Consider the following 20126-nt stretch of genomic DNA (forward strand, 5'->3'; position numbering starts at 1 on the left):
TTAAAAAAAATTGGAACCTTACTATGATACCAATTGATAGAAGCGTATAACAATGGCACCAATATCCAAGAGGTGGGTGAATTGGATAATTTAAAATTTTAATTGATCTTAAAAATTCTTTTTTATGGAAAATGAGATTTTGATGCAAGTGAAAATGATTTGCTAAGCACAGTAAATGAAATGAAGATTAAAAGCAATTGAGGGACACAACGATGTATAGTGGTTCGACTTGAACCAAGCCTAATCCACTCCCTTAACTCCTCGTTAAGAAATTTAAAAACAATTTACTATAATTTTCACATCACTCCAAATAGGCCATGTAACAACAACCTAGGAATGTATAACCTCTTGTTGAGACAAGTAAGCACTTTAGCTATAAGCTAGGTATTACAAATCTCTTACTTAAACAAGCAATCCTTCTAGCTATAAATAAATTAGAGAATGATACAATAGAAGAGAAGATCTAAGAGACAAAACTCTGAGTTGCAAATTCTTCTCAAAAATGAATGCAAGGCTTGAAAATAAATTTTACAAAGTGAATGCAAAGCCTTGAAGAGAAAAATGAATGGAACAATCAAGCACAAAATGAATGAGCACTTGAGAACTTATAATATGATCACTTGTGTGTCTTGAATCATCCATCTGTCATCAATTTGTAGTGCTTGACAAGATATTGCAAGAACATACTCGTTGGTAGTGGGAAGAGCACTTTGGATGAGCGGATGAACTAGCTGTTTAACTATTTGCGATACAAATGGTCCACAGATTCAAGTAATTGGTTGACTGATTAGCTCAAAAATTTAAACAACGGCCGATAGTTGAAACAAGGCGGTCAACCATTTTAAAGAATGGTCAACAGTTCCTGATGCAGAAGCGATCGATAACAAACTACTAAGAGCACACATTTCATCCAATTGACAACCTATGAGAGCCGATCGACAGCAACGAACAAAGCGTCGACCGTTCCTTAGAACCAATCGACAATTTGTATTTTGTTGTTTTAAAAACTTTGCTCCATTTTCTCCAACGTTTAAAATCAATTTTTGAGAGAAGCATTTTTTGAGATATGTTTGAGACAAATTATTTTGTTTTTTCGAACTCCATTAAGAAATAACTTGTTTGTGAAGAATATGAAATTTCATTTTGGCTTGAAATTTATTTTTGTTTGAGACAAGATATTTTCCATAACTTGATTTAAGATATCATATAAGACTAATTGTTTTTCAATATATATCAAATCAAAAATAACAGTTTTTCATCATCAGAACCAAAACAACACCATGTGCAATTCTAAACATGTTTCCTTGGATGAGCAATCCACCCTCTCTAACACAAGGGACCAAGTCAATCAACGTTTCAAGTTACAATGGAACACTATAAGAAGTTTATATGCTTGTTAAGCTTATTTGTAGGTGATGGGTGTCGTAATGGGTTTACAAAGTGGAAATAAACAATCTCACTGCTATGAACTAGTTACTTAGAAAAGCAACAAGTAGAAGGGAGCAAAGAGAAGCATAAGGGTTTCTTAGGAAGGAGAAGAACAAAACAACCAAAAGAATGAGTGAGAGTAAAAATAGCAAACCCTAAATTTCTCTTATTCTTTTTCTTTCTATTTCAAAACCCTAATCTCCTTATTAGTTGTAAATCAGCCAAAATTGATTAGGAAAAAAGAGAGAAAAATGGAAAAAGATAAGAGATACGCCATCTACATGTCGTCCTTGCTCCCATGTCACCCTTTTGCATGCTCAACATTCCCTATTGTAAAAAACAAGAAAATATCTCGAATTTGAATCTCGCTATTAGAAATGGTTAACAATTTTTTAGGATAGCTAATCAGTTAATATTGATTCAACAAGTAATGGTCGACTGATTCAAAACCGGCAGACAGCTTTTATTCCCTTATCTCAACTTTCACTTAATTGCATTTAGATCCGCCATTAACTATTAATCGTCTTCATTAACTCATTAACTCTTAGAGAGCGTTTGGTACAAGAAAATTTTTTAGATTACTGGGAATGTTAGATTAGAAATCTACATTGTCATGTTTGGTACAAAATTTTTTAAAAAGAATCCTGTGAAAATAGCATTCCCATGATTTATTTTTAATCAACTTTTCCATAAAAAGATTTTCATAGAAGGATTGGGAATCTTGGATTCCCATGGACTAGAGAAAGTTTTTAACAAATAAAAAGACTAAAACACTCATTACTCTCTTATATAAACATATATATTATGTGCACACACACATACATAATGTGTAAAAAAAAAAAGACATTTTTTTACTTCCTAAAGAGGTTGTGGGTCCTAATATTTTATATACTAAAAGGAATTTATCATTTTTAAATAAAAAATCAAATAAGGGTAATTTTTAAAAAATAGCATGGATTCCTATGAATGTTGCATTTAAACCAAACATAGAAATATCAAATTTTCAGAAAAGAATACCCAACATTTTTGAGAATGTTTAAAGCTAACCAAACATATAATTGTATAAATCTTGTGAATCAAAGATTTCCAAGAGCATTCTTAGAAATCAAAAATCACAAGAATCTAAAAACTTTTCCTATACCAAACACCCCGTTAAAGAAACTGAGACCCTCGTTAACTCTTAACGGCATGCAAGTTAACTCTTAACAATTGTTCTCATTGATTAAACTAATTCCGTTAACTCTTAATAACGTCGTTTATCATTAACTCTTAATGATGATCAATAATTAATTACAATGATACATCATTAATCCAATACCATACTTGGATTTGCATTTGACATTCTAGGCTCATCACTGGGTAGTAATCGGGACACGTCAACAAGTTTAACGTCGATCAAACAATTCAATCTACAACGAGGATTTATTCATTTCTTCAATGTATCTTAAAAGGTCATGAGTGACAACTAGCATTATGTCAAGACGATCCTATTAGTACTGAAGTCATAACTTCAAGTGAACCTATTAAGGCATTCAATTCCTATGTACTATAATCCTTCTACTGAATAACATCCCGATCGAATAAGAGTCATGAACTGATCAAACTCACAGAAGTTGATAACTATGCCAAGATCTATCTTGGTGTGATTGAGATGACATTTCGAAACTCTTTCTAATATTGAAAACTCATTCCCGATCACATGCACCCTGGTTAAGGGTTTAAACAATCACAAACCATAACTGATCGCATAGGATGCTCATTTCACGCTAAAAGTAAATGGATCTTATTAGCAATCACATGCCTCCATATGTTATTGTATATAAACCGCATGAAATGATGGATGCCTTAGTTCCCCGAAAGTTGATTTTCACCTAATTATCTCAGGATAGAAGGGAGAAATCAGAAGTGTAAAGACACTTTGGCAAATATGTTTTTGATTTCTTCAAAAATCCCCAAATGAGGCAGATCAAAGCCTTATATAGTAGGCTATCTCTGACTCTATGAATGGTAAGTGCATGAATGCAGAAATGTAATCGAAGCATCTACATGAATACTAGAATTAAAGAAAATATATCAATGCTGAAATAAAAGAACAATTAAAGGATCAATTAAAAAAGATAGATCAAGTGAACTGATTTGTGTTGTTGGTCTTCTCTCTCTGATGGGCTTCACGAGTTGGGCTTGTTGGATTGGGCCTAGTCTTGTGGGCTTTATCTTGCTGGGTTGGGCTGGGCTTCTATGGATAAATTGTGGGCTGAGATCAAAATTGGGGTCTGAAATGGCACATGCTGGCCTAGCTGGTCCACTGGTTGGTAGGCTGAGGCCCCAACTGGCGCAGCATACTTCTCATCGTTATCGGGTTGCCTCAAATTATAGCCAATTGAGCCAATGCTCGGGCTGTTGTTCGAGCCCGATGTGTCCTGAACCTCAAGGGCTGAGACTCGAGATCCTAACACATTCCCACCTCAATATTCGGGCAATTCCGCGCAACGACAAATCTTTGACGTCAACATACAAGACAATTGTGTTGCCTCCGATTTAAGGACTAGTAACATAATCGAAGGCTATAACAAATCATTAATCATCTTTAGCCATGTGATTTGTTATTCGCATCACATTTAGTAGATGTTCAACTTAATATCTATCTACATGTCTATCATTTTCATCTCATGAATTATGGTACGTGACTCATTATTTTTTAATATTAACATCTCATCAAATGTAGTAACTCATGTGTCAGCCTGAGATCGATTAATCATATTCCTCTTATAATAAATCTAAAAATTGGAAATTAATTTAAAAAATCCTAAATTAAAATTTTGTTGGCATATATTCTTAACAACTTAAACATAAGATCTTTATTAGAAAATATAGAGAATCATTCATATACAAATTTAAAAATATATGAATGAAGATATGACAATAAAATATGAAAATATAATTTATTAAATTTATAAGATATACATCATTAATCCCAATTTATATATGTTATTCACCATTTAAATATAGTATTAAGAGATTAACAGCCTCTAGGTGGTAGCCCTGAGGCCTTGAGTCATGCGGAGGCAAGCCGCCTTGAGCCCCATCTTTTTGGACAGATTGGGTTTAGTTTTGGGCCTTTTAATATCTTTCATATTTATCTATTTGTTTACAGGCACAGAGTTTACAATTTTTAAATGATATATTACTAAAGCAGTACCTATTTTTGGTTTAACAATCCACAAGAAAAGGAAGTTACATGTTGCTTAAAAATATTAGTATTAATATTTCGTATAACGTAAATAATGTAATATATAATACAAATAATATAAATGATGTATATGTAAAAAGTCTTTACATAAATACATAATATATTTTTCATATACACAATACACCATTTGTATTATATATCACATCTTTTATATTATATAATATAACGATACTCAGATACCATACAACATTAGAATTTTCCCCAAATATCATACTGCTCGAGACTGTAAACCCCAACCTTCTAGCTAAAACCCATTTTCGGGTTCAGCCTCATTACTTTGAAAATCTCAATGGCAAGACCAAAGAACTTAGACTTGGTTCTTTACCTCTATGGTGTTTAATAAAAGAGCATCAATTACAATGCTCTACACAGAGTATTAGGTCACTACTCTTACAAAAAATAAGAGAAAGAATCAAGGGATGGGAACTAAAATCTTGATCAGAGATCATCATTCTTCTTCGCAGGAAGACCCAAAATCTTTGCCAGTTCCCCACTTTCATAGGCTTCAACAGTATCTGTAACCAACAACATTTAACATTATTCAGAATCCGGAGTGAAATTGAGATCAACAATTAGGGAAGCCAACTAAAAGGGTTGGTTAATACCATCCGATCCTCCAATGTGTTTTCCATTGACGAACACTTGTGGTACAGTACGCCTTCCAACAATCTCACCCAAGGCATTCTGAATGTTCCAGCCATCATCTGTGAAGACCCCCCCCCCAAAAAAAACCTTGTTTTAAGGAAGTTGATCAGGGAAATAAAACTAGAGCTTCTGTGCATGTCAGTTTCATTTCATTAGAACAGTCAAATTTAGGTGATGCTATACAATAGATGTATTTGTAAACCAACCTCTCTCGTCAAGTTCAATTACATGTGGTACTTGTTTCAACTCTTTAAAGACAGATTTTGCCCTCCGACAGTACCTGGAAAGCATAGCATAGTGGCAGAACACGTTATAATCAACTATTTGTCCATCTCAAAAGCTTGAAGACAATCAAAGGAAAGTACAGAAAATTGTGAAATTGAAAACAAGTTGCTTACTGCAAGCAATAGCCATTGTTGTAGTCACAAGTGTCAGAATTTAGCATTGAAAACAAACCACGATCAAATCATCAAACACACAAACAAACACAAAAGATTTACGTAGAAAACCCAACTTGGAAAAACCATAGGCAAAAAAAAAAATAAATAAACCCAAAATATCATTAAGATGATATTACAACAATAATTTCAAGATATTGGACACATATTTATAAATCTACCACTTATCTATAAATGTATATAAGAAAAGATTTAAACAAATTATATTCAAATATGAATTCTAGACAAACTATCTGTTGGGATGTAACCCACATAGAAGTCTAGAATTCATGTAGCCAACCCCACATAGTGGGATAACAGCTGGATATGTTGTTATTGTTGTTGTATATCCTAATCAGAAGATAGTCTTCAAAAGATAAATTTTCATTAGTAGATGTATCTCAATTATAGTTAAATTTAAATTTTGAACCACAATTTTCACAAACTCTACTTTGACACGAAATTCAAATATAAAATTATTCATAATTATTACTTTCAACAAAAATCACAGAGAACTAATCTCTCTAATGAATACCAACCAAATCCACACAACACTCATTGCAGTCAACATCTTCAGCCATACTCAAAACATAGACAATAAGATCAACTTCAACATGCCTTTGGGGGAGTTTAATATTTCTTCTAAGTATGTCTTTTGCAATACAATATTCTAATGGATCAATATTTTCTTTTGGTCTTGACTTAATCTGAGGAGTGGATTCAGATTTATGGCTATTATCAATTTCAAGATCAAGATCCACCAACATATCAGAGTTATGTTGACCTATAGGGTTAGATTCTTTCAGAAATGAACCAGGAAGCATAGCAATTTCATCAAATATAACATTTCAGCTAATTATACCTTTAAATGCTTATGGATCCCATAATTTATAGCCTTTAACACCAGATTTATAACTAAGGAAGACACACCTTTTAGACCTTGGTTCCAATTTTCTATCATCAACATGCGCAAATGTAGAACATCCAAAAAATTTTAAATCAAACTAATTTATAGCAGTACTAGACCATACTTCTTTCAGAGCTTTCTTATTAGTTGTCGTGGAAAGAGACCAATTAATCAAAAAACATGCAATGTTTGCGGCCTCAGCCCAGAATAACTTAGGTAAACCAGAATTAGACAGCATATAATATACGTTTTCCATCAAAATTCTGTTCATCCGCTCAACTACACAATTTTGCTATGGTATACCTAAAATCGTTAAATGCCTTAGAAATCATTTTTTCTTGTAGAAATCATTAAATTCATTTGAACAAAATTCTAAACCAGTATCAATACAAAGTCGCTTAATTTGTCTTTTAGTTTGTTTTTCAATCATAGTCTTCCACTGTTTAAAAATAGCAAATACATCATTATTCTATTTCAAAAAGAATATCCAAACTTTTCTAGAAAAGTCAATATATATCTAGCACTTCCTTTAGAAGAGTACTCTGGCAGGACCCCAAAGATCAGAATGGACATAATCCAATATTCCTTTTGTGTTATGAATGTCTTTATTGAATTTGACTTATTTTTGTTTGTCAAAAACACAATGTTCACAAAACTCCAATTTTCTAGTACTTTACCCTTTTAGAAGTCTACTTCTACGTAATTCAATCATACCCATTTCAGTTATATGTCCAAAACACATATAACACAATTTAGTGATATTAGCATCTGACAAAGAAGTAGTAGTAATAGCAGTATCACCTGGAATAGTAGAACCTTGCAAACATATAATCTTTCATACTACTTTTACCTTTCATCACAATAAGAGCACCTTTACTAATCTTAATGACTCCACTTTCATCAATGAACTTATTCCCATTTAAATCAAGAGTACTCAAAGAGATAAGATTTCTTTTAAGGTCAGGAACGTGCCTGACATCAGTTAAAGTTATAACAATCCCATCAAACATCTTAATTTTAATTGTTCCAATGTCAGTAATTTTACAAGAAGAATTGTTTCTCATCAACACATCACCAGTACTCAAAGTTTTATATGTCGAAAATCAATCACTATTAGGAGACATCAAACGTGTATAATGTGTCAAGATCCAATTTTCACAAGGCTTGGTAATTTCATTAGTTACCACTAAAAGTTCCCCACACTACTATTATTTTCAACAACACTAGTTTCACCTGAAGTCTTTAATTGTTTTCCTTTCTGGACAAATTCTTGTTTCTTAAGTTTGTTTTGTAGCTTAAAACACTCATTTTTTATGTGTCTTTTCTTTTTACAATAGTTAAAGATTTTATCTTTATTTCTAAATTTGGATCTACATTTTCCTTTGCCACCTGAATTTCTATCATGTGTTCTCTCTCTAATCGACCATCTCCCTGATTTTTTGAATTTTCCAATAATCACTTATCAACTTTCTCTTTCGAGAACAAAGCATCATAAACTTCATATAAGTTGAGAGTGTCACGACTATAGAGTATAGTGTCTCTAAAAGTTGAATACGAGGCCGGTAGAATACATAACAAAATTAAGCCCAAATCTTCATCATTATATTTAACCTCCATGCTTTCCAAATCAAAAACAATTTCCTTAAAAGCTGTTAAATAGTTTTCAATAGAAGTACCTTCTATCATTCAATGGAAACATAATATTTGTTTTAGATGCAATTTACTGGTCAAGCTTTTAGTCATACACAGCTGTTCCAGTTTCAACCATAGAGTAAAAAGAATTTTTTCTTTCAAAACATCCTGCAAAATTTAATTCGATAAATGCAGATGTATTTGAAATAAGACTTTATGATCCTTGCGTTGTTTTTCTTCAATACTCCATGATTGTGACATTTTATCAAATCCCAAAAGTGCATAATCTAAATCCATTTGTGCAAGAATTGCACGCATTTTAACCTATCATAATAAGAATCTAATATTCTGATTCAACAATGGAATATCATATTTCAAGATTGTTGTTGTCAATATCAAGTAACCCCAAATAATGTCAAACGATTGATAAAGAAAAGCCCAATAGAAAACAGACCAACATAGCATATATAAGCAACAAATCTTGGCGAGACAGATCTAGATCTCTCAGATATGGGCTGGACATATCTAGAATGGGTTGAATGGACCTTGGATGGATTAGATTTGGGCAGAGAAGGCAATCAATGACAATGGTGGAAGTTCAGGAGTCGTTGATGGTGGCTATGACAAAGACTCAAGGAGCCGACAGTCAATGATAATGGTAGAAGAAGCAGTCGTCGGTGGCGAATGAGCGGTTGAAGATTGCAATGCAAGGGGGGTGAGTTCAGACAGTCGGATGCAATGACGAAGGAGATGAACGGAGAACACGTGTCGATCGAAAGAGGCATGGGAACAAGTGATCGAACGTTCGCCTGTGGTCGATGGCAACTAGCGAAGGACTATTGGCAACATCAGACAAGGGCTAACGAGGACGATAGCAGCGGCGACGATAACGACTTCAAACCCTAGCTAAAGAGGATGATGAAGGACTGCAGATCAAATGATTAAGATTGAAAGTTGTTGATGGTTTGATCTAACGACTTTGATATTAGTTTGTAAGGATTTAGGACCGAAAACAAATCACGATCAAACCATCAAACACACAAACAAACACAAAAGATTTACGTGCAAAACCCAACTTGGGAAAACCCATGTGCAAGAAGAACAAAAATATCATTAAGATGATATTGCTACAATAATTCCAAAGTGTTGAGCACCTGTTTATAAATCTACCACTCATCTATAGATGTATACAAAACATAATTTAAACAAATCCATATTCTAATTAGAAGATGAGTCTTGAAGAAAATAAATCTTTATTTGTAAATGTATCCCAATCATAGTCAAATTTGAATTTCGAGGCACAATTATCACAATAAGAGAAGAAATTTGATCGACAAAAGTCAGACAAGGGATAAAGCTAAAAAAAGATCTCTATTTGATTCAATGCTGAAAAAAATGATAAAATAAGATGAAGCTAAGAGGATGTTTCTGTCTTCAAGATTTTATGTAACTACTTAATACAATTTGCATGATTTTGAGTTCAATATAATGGCTTGGTTGGTTGGTAATGGGATGATGGGAGCCTTCTTGTCTTTGATTATAAAGAGAGATCATTATGACAGTTGCTCTAAATGGATAAGAATGAGTAGAGCATTGTTTTTGCAATGCCTTGAATAATTTAAACCCAAAATTAGCAAAAATTAGGTGAACAGGAGTAAAGGCAAGACCAAGTATGAAATGAGAGGGGGAAAATAACTCGAGGACAAAAATGGCCATTTCACACCCTCAAACTAGATAAGAGTCAAAGAGGTCTGAAATGTCCAAGAATGACCTATGGAGACCTAAAGGAAGTATAGAGGCTTAATTTTTGGGGCTAAAATGTGATGAAGAAAGCTCCAAATAGGGTCAACACTATAAACATAATAGAGTTTTCACTTTGATCATGGTGATGAAACTCCCAAGGTGGAAGAAAATGGCTGACAACTAAATTTACTGTTGACAGTTTGTCAAAAATTGCTGACAAGAGGAGGAACAAGAGGAGGAAACAGCCTACAATTTGGTCAAGTTTTAGGAAACTGGGTTAAGTTGCAAGTGGAGATTTTGGGAGAAATTATAGGCTTGCCTAATTGGGCTATATTATCCTATGTGGTGTGTGGCCAAGGTGTTGAAAAGGCCCAAAATCAAAATGGGACCAAACTCTTATAAGGTTATCATTTTCAATCCAAAAAGAATGGAAGCCTAAGAATGTGTATTGATGCAGCTGGGCGGCAGGGGGAAGAGAGAAGGACATCCTGGCAAAATACTTCTATAAGGTTCTATAAGGTACCCACTTGGCAGCCGCTGAGCAGGGGAGTAATTGCCCTTACAGATTAATCCTAGAAAGCCTTGTGTAGCAGCCTAGTAGGGAGAGAAGAATATACCTGCAACAGAAGTTGCTAGGATATATTCAGCAGGGCACAAGAGAGAGAAAGAATACTTTCTTCTTGTGTGAGTTTCATTCATCTGTGAAAAAAAAGAAAGAGAGGGAAAGCAGACTAAATCATTTCTACAGTTGCTGACCTCAGTGACTACAATCCTGGAAAAGGCTTGTTGAGATTGGCCAAAGAAGCATACCATAGGACTAGTGAGGATAAAAGCTGAGGAACAGGGAAAAATTAGAGGTACTTGCCGAAAGTCCTGATGGAATTAACTGAGTCTGAGGTTGAAACCACCCTACAGAACCTGCTAAAACCAGCAACTGATCAAGGTAAGAGATCCATTACCATGCCTGTTGTATTGTTAATTGGCAGTTTGTCACTACATTTCATTGCATGTCCCTAGCACACTGCCCTTGTTGCATTGTCTAGCCTAATGTTTGTTGTGGGTGTTCACTAGCTCACCATAAGTGTGAGAAATATCATTGTGAACTATGAAGCATGTAGAGAGGCAAGAGGCTAGCCCATTCATGAAATATGCACCTGATGTGCACTAGCACGTTCTGAGTATGTATGTTTGCGTGCATGGGTATGCATGTGCCAATGGCATGGGATTTCTTGTTGAGCTTCATAGCTCATGTGACATTCATCCTCACACAGATTAGCAGTTGAAGGGTGAGTATTTCAAGAAGTTGAAGCTCAGGGAAAGAAGTTCCTCAATGTTCTTTTTCTTTTTAATGCCCCCAGTATTAAATGTGATTAGTTTCAGCATGCTGCGCAATGTGGAGAGCATGAAAAGTTTGATGCATCCAGATGTTTCACAAGAAATACACTATGGACATAATATTTCAATATAGTGATGTCAAGAGTTTTCTAAGGGCTTAAAGAGAAATGAAGTAATGTCTAGGTAAATAATGGCTACAAACTTAGATGGGCACTGAAGGAAGGATCAGTAATTCAGACCAAACTTAACTATGAACTAAGAAAGGAACAAGAACTAAGGTACCTGATTGGAAATATGATTTGACTTTTATTGATTTAGACTTTTGATTTGTAGCATTTTTAGCAAGATTTGATTAGGATTAATATTCAGTAAGATTTGTTATTTTTAGACAGATTTGATTAGGTTTTATATTTAGAAAGATTTGCTATTAGAAAGATTTTTACCTCTTTGCTGTTGCACATCATATTTGGTATCAAAGCATTCTTTAAATGTTTTGCACAAGTACCTAAGTGTTTGATTGAACCAAAAAGAGGTGAATAAACAGGATAAAACCCTTAGCCTATGTCTGGACGGGAGGTACGGAGGGGGAGGGGACAGAAGGGGAAGGGAGACCTTTTGTCTTGTTTGGATGGATGTTTCATAATGGAAGGGGAGGGTACATGATACTCTCCCATCCCCTTCCGTACCCTTGTTTCCCTAACACCGATTTGGGGTGTAAGGAGGGGAAAAGAAATATATTCATAAATATGGTTATTATTTTTACTATCTTACTCTTGCTATTTTTGTACTTATTTATTTATTTTGAAAGTAAAAATTCTTTTTCAACTGTTTCATTCCCTTCCATTCTCTACCCCAGACAAAGTAAAATTATATTACATTCATTTACGTTTCATTCTTTCCAAACAATGGAAGGGTAATAAACTTTATGTTACTCCCTTTACCTTTACGTTTCGTTCCAATATGTAGCATTCCATTCTCTACCCCACCACTCTCCCAAACATGGCGTTAGTGATGTGTGACAATGCAGAATATGTCCATTGATGCATGACGAATGGTTGACAGTCAGTAGTTAAGTGATCAAAATCATAGGAGAATAAGCACTAAAGACTAGCAGATCCTATGGGACTGTCAACAGAAACCACCAAACAGTCGACAGTCAACTTAACATGGTCGACAGGCAGTAGCCAAACCTGCAAGAGATTTTACATCAAAACTGTTGACCAGAATTGGATGTTTGCAACAGGAGTTCTTTAAGTTGTCTGATATAGGAAGCAGGTCAACTTGCTTAATGGGGAATGAGAACTATTGATAAGATGAGTAAATCTGTCAACAGTGACTCCTGAGGTCTTAAAAAATGGAATTGGAAGAAATTGAGTAAGAATCTAAGACCCATTGGATTCAAGCATAAAGTAAAGGTCCAAAGATTAAGTAGTTAGACCATGAATTAAAGAAATGGGTTACGCCAGTTGAATATTAATTGCAAGATGGATCCAATTGGGTGGGTCAATTTAATGGATTTACTTTAAACTGGGGCAATTCCACACACACCTAGATAAATCAGGAACAAATTATGATTAAAAATCTAGTTGTGAAATAAAGAGTTTGAGTCCTCTTGTGATTTCTCATAAAAGGATCATGGGATTAGATACCAAAAGGGCAACTCACATTGGTGGTCAGCTATAATGACTCAATATGCTTGGCAATATGAAGATGTTTAAAAATTTTTCCATATAAGGTCCTAGCATTGAATATTATTGTCCTATAAATTCTAGAATTTATATAACCAACCCCACCCAATGTGATAACGGCTTAGTATCATTATTGTCAGTTTTGAGCAGAGCCGAAGCCACCATACAAAACAATTATTGATTAGGGAGACAATACCAGGTTTGACACCCCATCCAAAAACCTAGTTATCAAGCCCCATGTTAGTAGGAACAGGGACAAGAACACAATATGCCGTGTGTTCTAAGATGTGATATGATAGGACAAGGTCATTTCCCTTTAGTAGTTCGACACTCAATATAATAATACAATATATACAATGACAATTTGGTATATCTTTTAGTTTGATTTGTTGCACTATCGGCACCACATCTTTTTACATAATCAATACTAAATTGTCATCAGCCATACTTTTCATATCTTAAATGACAGTGTCGCAAATTTTCGTAACATGCTTGTGTAAAAATTCTGCATTCAACTAAAATTAAACTCTATATTTTTTTTTCTTGTTTTACAACCACTAGATTTAAATTTATTGTACTTAGACTGTTCCTCCTAAAGAACTTTTGAACAAAACAAAATACAAACAGGAACTCCCTAAGTTCAACATTTTGAAACCAAAAAGTGTACTATTTTCTAGATCTAGTTAATTTGTTATGCTATAAATGTTCCATTGTAGCATTGTCCACTCTAGGTTGTTGATTTAATATCCCCATGTGTTCTCAAACGATTAAAGAGTACATATATCGGCCGAGTCAGCATCCAATTTGAAATCCATTGTCCAGACATGCTACCTATAAATGAAGATCAGGATACTGATAAAAATAACAAAAAGATAAACAATGTACCCTTAAATTTGTTTGGTTAATCGGGAAAAATAATCTGCACAACGAAATTTGGGGGAAATGGCATCCAACAATTTCAGATCTAAATTAAAAGCACACAAATTGTTAAATAGTATTTCTATCAGATCGAACAGTTGTAAAAGTTGAAGGAAAGAGAGCATTACGGGCAGTAGGACTTGGAGAATATAACGATGGAGTGGGAAGAGATGGCCTTCTCGACGAAGTCAACTGAGGACGAACCACCTTCAGCCGATAAAGATGGGCAGAATAAGGTTAAGATCGTCGTCGTCGTAGCCAGCCAAAGAAAGATAACCCCGCCGTGGTTCCCCATGTTGCAGTTCCACTCCGCGCTCGCTTCTGCAAGAGTAACAGTCCGTTTGGATAGGAGGAAGGTAACTGGGAAGCCACACATGGGTAGCGTGAAGCGCTTGAGACTTGACTATGCTTTCTTTTTTTCTTTTCTTTTTTAATTAAAAACGAATTGCTCATAAAAAAAAACCTAATTTTTAAATTTTATAAATACTTTTATAATTTTCAAAAATTAATGATAATTCTTTAAAACATATTACTAATTTTTTGAATATAAAAACTTTTTTGTACAAGTAGTATTATTATTTCCGATTAACCTTACCGCCTTTAAAGAAAGTTCCTTTTTAAATATTACTATTTAAAAAAATATACTATGCATGCCAGACTATTTTGCAAAAATAAATTAATATTCTCCGTCACATATTAGATTTGTTGTTTTATTCTTTATTTTAGTTTTAATAGTAAAAAACAATAGTATTTTTTGCACTGATAAGTTGATTAAAATGTTTCTATAATAGGTAGGTGCAGCTAAGTAATTTTATAAGTCTTATGAGCACCTAATTGAAATTAAATTTTACATCATGAAAATTTATATCAATCTAATGTCAAAAATTTTATTCTCAAATTTCTTGATAGCATTTGCAAAAATAAAGTGGTATTCTCCTCGTGTTTTAATTTGAATTTTGAATTTTAAATTTTAATTTTAATTTATTTTTAATTTATATTTTGACTATCTGTTATAAGATTACTAAAAACGCATTTTTTTATCATTTTGAAAAATTATTTTACAAGACTGAAAATTGAAAACACATTCACTTTGGAATGTTGAGAAAAATTATTTTATAATCTTTTATTCAATAAATATGATTATTCATTAAATTAAAACAAATTAATGTTAGTATATTATTAAATAATATTTACATTTTGAAGTTGGTAAATTTGTAATATTTTTTTTCGTTACAAACAAAAAAAATACAAACAAGAAAAAAATTAACTTTGACAAAAAATAAAAAATATAAATTAAAGATAAACTCAATAAGTAACACTAATAACAAAAAATGCAACACTAATGGGACATGGGATACTGGCCCAATTCAAAGTCAAGCATAGTTATTTTCATTCAATTGGATTGGGCTCCCAAAATCTATCTTATTTGTTTTATTTCAAACACACCACACAACACAAGGAGGATTAATCCTCAAGCTTGTCTTACAACAATCCAAGAACATAAACTCTAAAATGGTAGCTGGTAGCACCAAATGAAAGAATGAAGTGAAAAGTATTGTCTCAAGAATGACAACAAGAATATTTCTCTAAATAATTCAAAAGTAAGATAGTCTTGAAAAAAGAAATTTCTCCTCAAAACTTGAATTCATGATTTGTAATTAATATTTATTGTATTAATAATTTATATTTTGTAATTTGTATTAATAATTTAAATCTTTCAATTGCTTTGAAATAATTAGTAATAAAATTTTTCCCCAAAACTTGCATTAATGATTTGCATTTAGTATTTATTGCATCAATAATTTATATTTTGTAATTTGCATTAATAATTTAAAATTTTCAATTGTTTTGAAATAATATGTACTAATTATTGTAAAATTAATAATGAATTTTAAATAAACGAGTTTTTCAATGCTAATCATGAGTTTTCCAATATATTATTATGTGAATATTAAATATTTAATTAATCCATCAATCAATAAAAAATAAATACTACTTATGAGGAATATAAATAGATATTTAAACTATTAATTAAGTCACAGAAAATTATTCATTTATATAAAATTCTATCTTTATATAATATAATATAAATATTATATATTATAGTAGAATAGTATAATATATAGTAGAATAGTATGTAAATATTTTTTCCCTCCAAAAATTTGCCAAACTATTTTTTACATCTAAAATTTGTATTAAACTTGCATAAATTTTTCAATGCTATTAATTAATCAAAAAATAAATATTTTCTGTTAGATCTTCTCATCAATTAATCCGTCAATCAATCAAAAATAAATCTAAGTCACGAAAATTATTCATTAAATAAAATTTTATCTTTATATAATATAATAATATATAATATATTATATTAAAATAGAATAGTTTGCAAATTTTTGTTTCCTCCAAAAATCTACCAAGCTATTTTTTGCCTATAAAATTTCTATTAAATTTGCATGGGTTTTATGAGAAATATTAATAAACAACTTAAACTATTAATTAAGTCATAGAAAATTGTCCATTTATTTAAAATATTATCTTTATAACTTTATTCTATATATATTTATATAATATTAAAATATCATAGCCTTGAAAATGTGATATCTTAACAAATTCATAAAAAATCATTTAAGGTTGTCAAATGCTAGGGTTTTTCAATACTAATTAATATTTAAGGTATCACATTTTTAAGATTATGGAAGAAATCAAAATTCTTATTTTTAAAATTTTGTTATTATTGAAAAAACTTATTCTTACTCATATTTAAGAGTTTTAATTTATATTTATAATTATAATATAATAAATAGAAAATAACGAAAGTTTTTGAGTGAATATATTATAGATTTTATAATATTTATTTATAAATAAATATAATATAATAAATAAAAAAATTATAATTATTTTGTCAAGTGGCCTACTTAATGTGTTAATTATTCTTTAGCACATTGAATGGCAGTACATTAAATTAAAAGTGTTTTCTATTAATATATTAAATAGCGAATAATTAATTAAAAATTAACAAAATTATAATTATCAATTCTGTTAAAATTATTTAAAATAACAAATTTATTTTTTTATTTTTAAATTAAATTCTCCTGTGTATCACACAGGTTTACCACTAGTCAGAAATAGATCCATACAAGACACAAAATTACATTCAAAAGAACCACCAATAAGAATCCCATCAATCATACCAACAATCACCAAATTAGAAAAAAAAAAATACAAAAGCATACTTATTTCCTCACAATAACATATTCATAGATTCAAATTTAACCATCAAATTAGAAAAAAAAAAAAAATACATAATCCTCCAAGTAGTACAAGGGCTTCAGCGTAAAAAGAATGAGACGCATAAGGAAGTGACCGACGGCATAGGCGAAGACGAGGCACGACAGATCTAGGTTTCTAGTCACGGGGTGATAGCCATGGCAAGTGCGTCGCCTGACCAACAAGGGAGAGAGAAAGGAAGAGACAGATGACTTTGGTCTGGAAGAAAAAAGGAAGAGCAAAACCGTGGCTCGTGCCGGAGATGGGCGTGGGAGGTACGTCATTGACCAATAAGGAAGAGATAGATGACTCCAATATGAAATAGAGAAGGAAGAGAGACAACAGCTTGGAACAAAGATGGTCGTGAAAGGTGCATTGTTGGCCAAGAAGGAAGAGAGAAAGGAAGCAAGGAAGAGAAAATAGAGAGAGAAAAGGCAGCAAGAGATGGCTCATTGGATTTGGAAGAGATAAGACGCAACAGTGAGCGTTTTGGCTTTTAACCATGTTTTGGCTAAAAATAGTCAAAAATAATTCTTTATTATTTTGAATTTTCTTTATAAAAAAATTTATTATTTTCGAAAATACATTTTTAAAAACAACAAAAAGAACATGTTTTTAGTGTTTTAAAAAATTAAAAACTCAAAACAAGTTAAAAATAGTAAATAAAATGTAGTCTAAGTTTTTATATCAAAAGAATCATTTAAAATTGACTCATTAAAATTGATTTTGAAACACTTAAAAAATGAAACTAAATTTTTAAAATGCAAAGTCAAACTCATCGCCCAAGAGGAACGGTCAATCACTTTTGCCCTTGTTGTTGATCGATTTTGATAGCCCATTGACCAGTCAAAAGATGACTCTCGACTAATAGTGGTTGACAATCATTGTATAAAAATTGATCGACCGTTTTTAGCTTTGTTGATCGTTTTCAAGTCTCCAATTGACCAATCTCTAACATTATCAATCGTTTTTATCATAAAACATTTTAATTACTATTTTTACATATTATTTATGACTAACAACGACAATGGAATTCAAAGGGTCGGTCTACTTAAAATCATGGTTGTATTTAATATCTAAGTTGACCAAAATTCAATTGTAATAAATGTCAAACCATTCGATGATACGGCTTGAGTGACGTGGCCTGTTTGACTAATGCGTCATATTACACATACATGAAAAAAATGCCTAACTTGTGGTATTTTTATTTAATTTTACAATGAACTTTGAATTTTGTTGTTAGTATGCTGAACTTTGTGGTTAGTTTGAATTTTTAAAATGAACATTCAATATTATAATAATTGTAGTCGTCTGTTGGATTGTACCGTTAAATGTTAAGGTGGACAATTAATGGTGTGGACTAAATTATTAATGTCTAATGTGAATGATGAGTTGAAAACAATAAATACCAATTAAATGGATAATTGAAACTAAGCAAAAAATAACTTGATATATTAAAAATTAAGATGCTGTTATAAAATTAAAATAAAGTAAAAAATTCAGTATTTTTTCAATAATTTACCCTATAATAAATATATACATATGTACACATACAAATATGTAAATATACATATACACAAAGATAAGCCAAATCAAATTTTATATAAATTAAAAATTTTGAAGAAATTTTTAAAAATTAGTCATGACACCGTTTATGACTTACAACTTTTTTATTTTGTCATAAGTAAAGTTTCATTAAAAGTTTAAGAGTTTAAACTGATATTTTAATCTAAAAGACATTTACATCCGGAAATTTCTTTAGGAAAATAATCAATTATTTATAAATGATTCTAATTCTGAAATAATTTTGGAATGTCAAGACAAATATTATCTATAAGAGATAGACACCATCCTTAATAATCTTAACCTTAACTAGACTAGGATTAATTAAAATAAACATCATCTATAAAATATGACAAATGATATGTTACCCAACAGTGGACAACATAGCATTGCTGCTATAAAAATTAGATGTTATCTATAGCAAATCTACTTTCAGCCATAATATAATTAATCAAGATAAGCTTTATTTACAAGAATCTTAATTTAGTTATACTTTAAATCACTCAATATTCATGGGGTGTGCATAAAATCGGTTTAACCTAACCGAATCGAACCGGTCAGTTCGGTTCGATTATTCATCGTGGGCAGTTCGGGTTCGGTTAGCATTTTGTAAATATTTCAGGTAGTCAGTTCAGTTCTGGTATTTGGACAAAGATAACCGATTAACTGAACCGATCGACCCGCGCAAGTCCAAGACTCCAAGTCCACTGTTATGTGACTTTTCCATTCATTGTTTTCTTCTTCACTTCAGTTCTTCTTACGCAGCACACCCAAACCTGATAGCTTGAGCCGAGACCGCTTCACCCCCACCCGTCGTCAACCTTCACCACGTTGTCATCGTCTTCGACTTCTCCCCCACCCAACACCTAGTCCCCTGCACCCGATAGCCTGAGATTCACCCCTTCCACTTGTCAAATCGAAGCATCGAACGATACGAACCCTAGGTCACTTGTCACCAGCTAACCCTTACCTCGTCGTCGTCGTCCGAGCCGAACATCTTCATCATCAGCTTCTCTTCCATCCAACACCCAGCCATCTGCACCCGATAGCTCGAGACTTAACTTTCCCACTCGTGGTCAAAGCATCAACCCTAGCCTTAGGTCACCGGCTAACCCTTACATCGCCGTCAGACCCAAACGCCTTCAACGTCGGCTTCTCCCCCACCTAACACCCAGCCTCCCTGCACCTGATAGCCTGAGATCCAGCCACCCCTATTCTGTCGAACGCGACAACAAACCCTAAGCCATTTCACCCTTCTTACCTCACCCACCCTCAACGATTTGAGAATGTAATACGATTCGATTTTGGCAACT

The 20126-nt window shown here is 32.4% G+C and overlaps 1 protein-coding gene across 1 annotated transcript; it reads right to left on the bottom strand.

The window, feature by feature from the left end:
- Positions 1–4904: 4904 nt before the first annotated feature.
- LOC127805754 (glutaredoxin-C4) lies at positions 4905–14375 on the bottom strand. Its single transcript, XM_052342516.1, has 4 exons — positions 14112–14375; positions 5530–5603; positions 5284–5382; positions 4905–5193 (listed from the first exon to the last, which is right to left on the bottom strand). Exons 1-4 carry the CDS (start codon positions 14357–14359, stop codon positions 5117–5119), a joined length of 498 nt encoding a protein of 165 aa, XP_052198476.1. The 5' UTR covers positions 14360–14375; the 3' UTR covers positions 4905–5116.
- Between the last annotated feature and the right edge of the window lie 5751 nt (positions 14376–20126).

This window comes from Diospyros lotus, chromosome 7 (assembly GCF_014633365.1).
Source record: "Diospyros lotus cultivar Yz01 chromosome 7, ASM1463336v1, whole genome shotgun sequence".
NCBI classification, from domain to species: Eukaryota; Viridiplantae; Streptophyta; class Magnoliopsida; order Ericales; family Ebenaceae; genus Diospyros; species Diospyros lotus.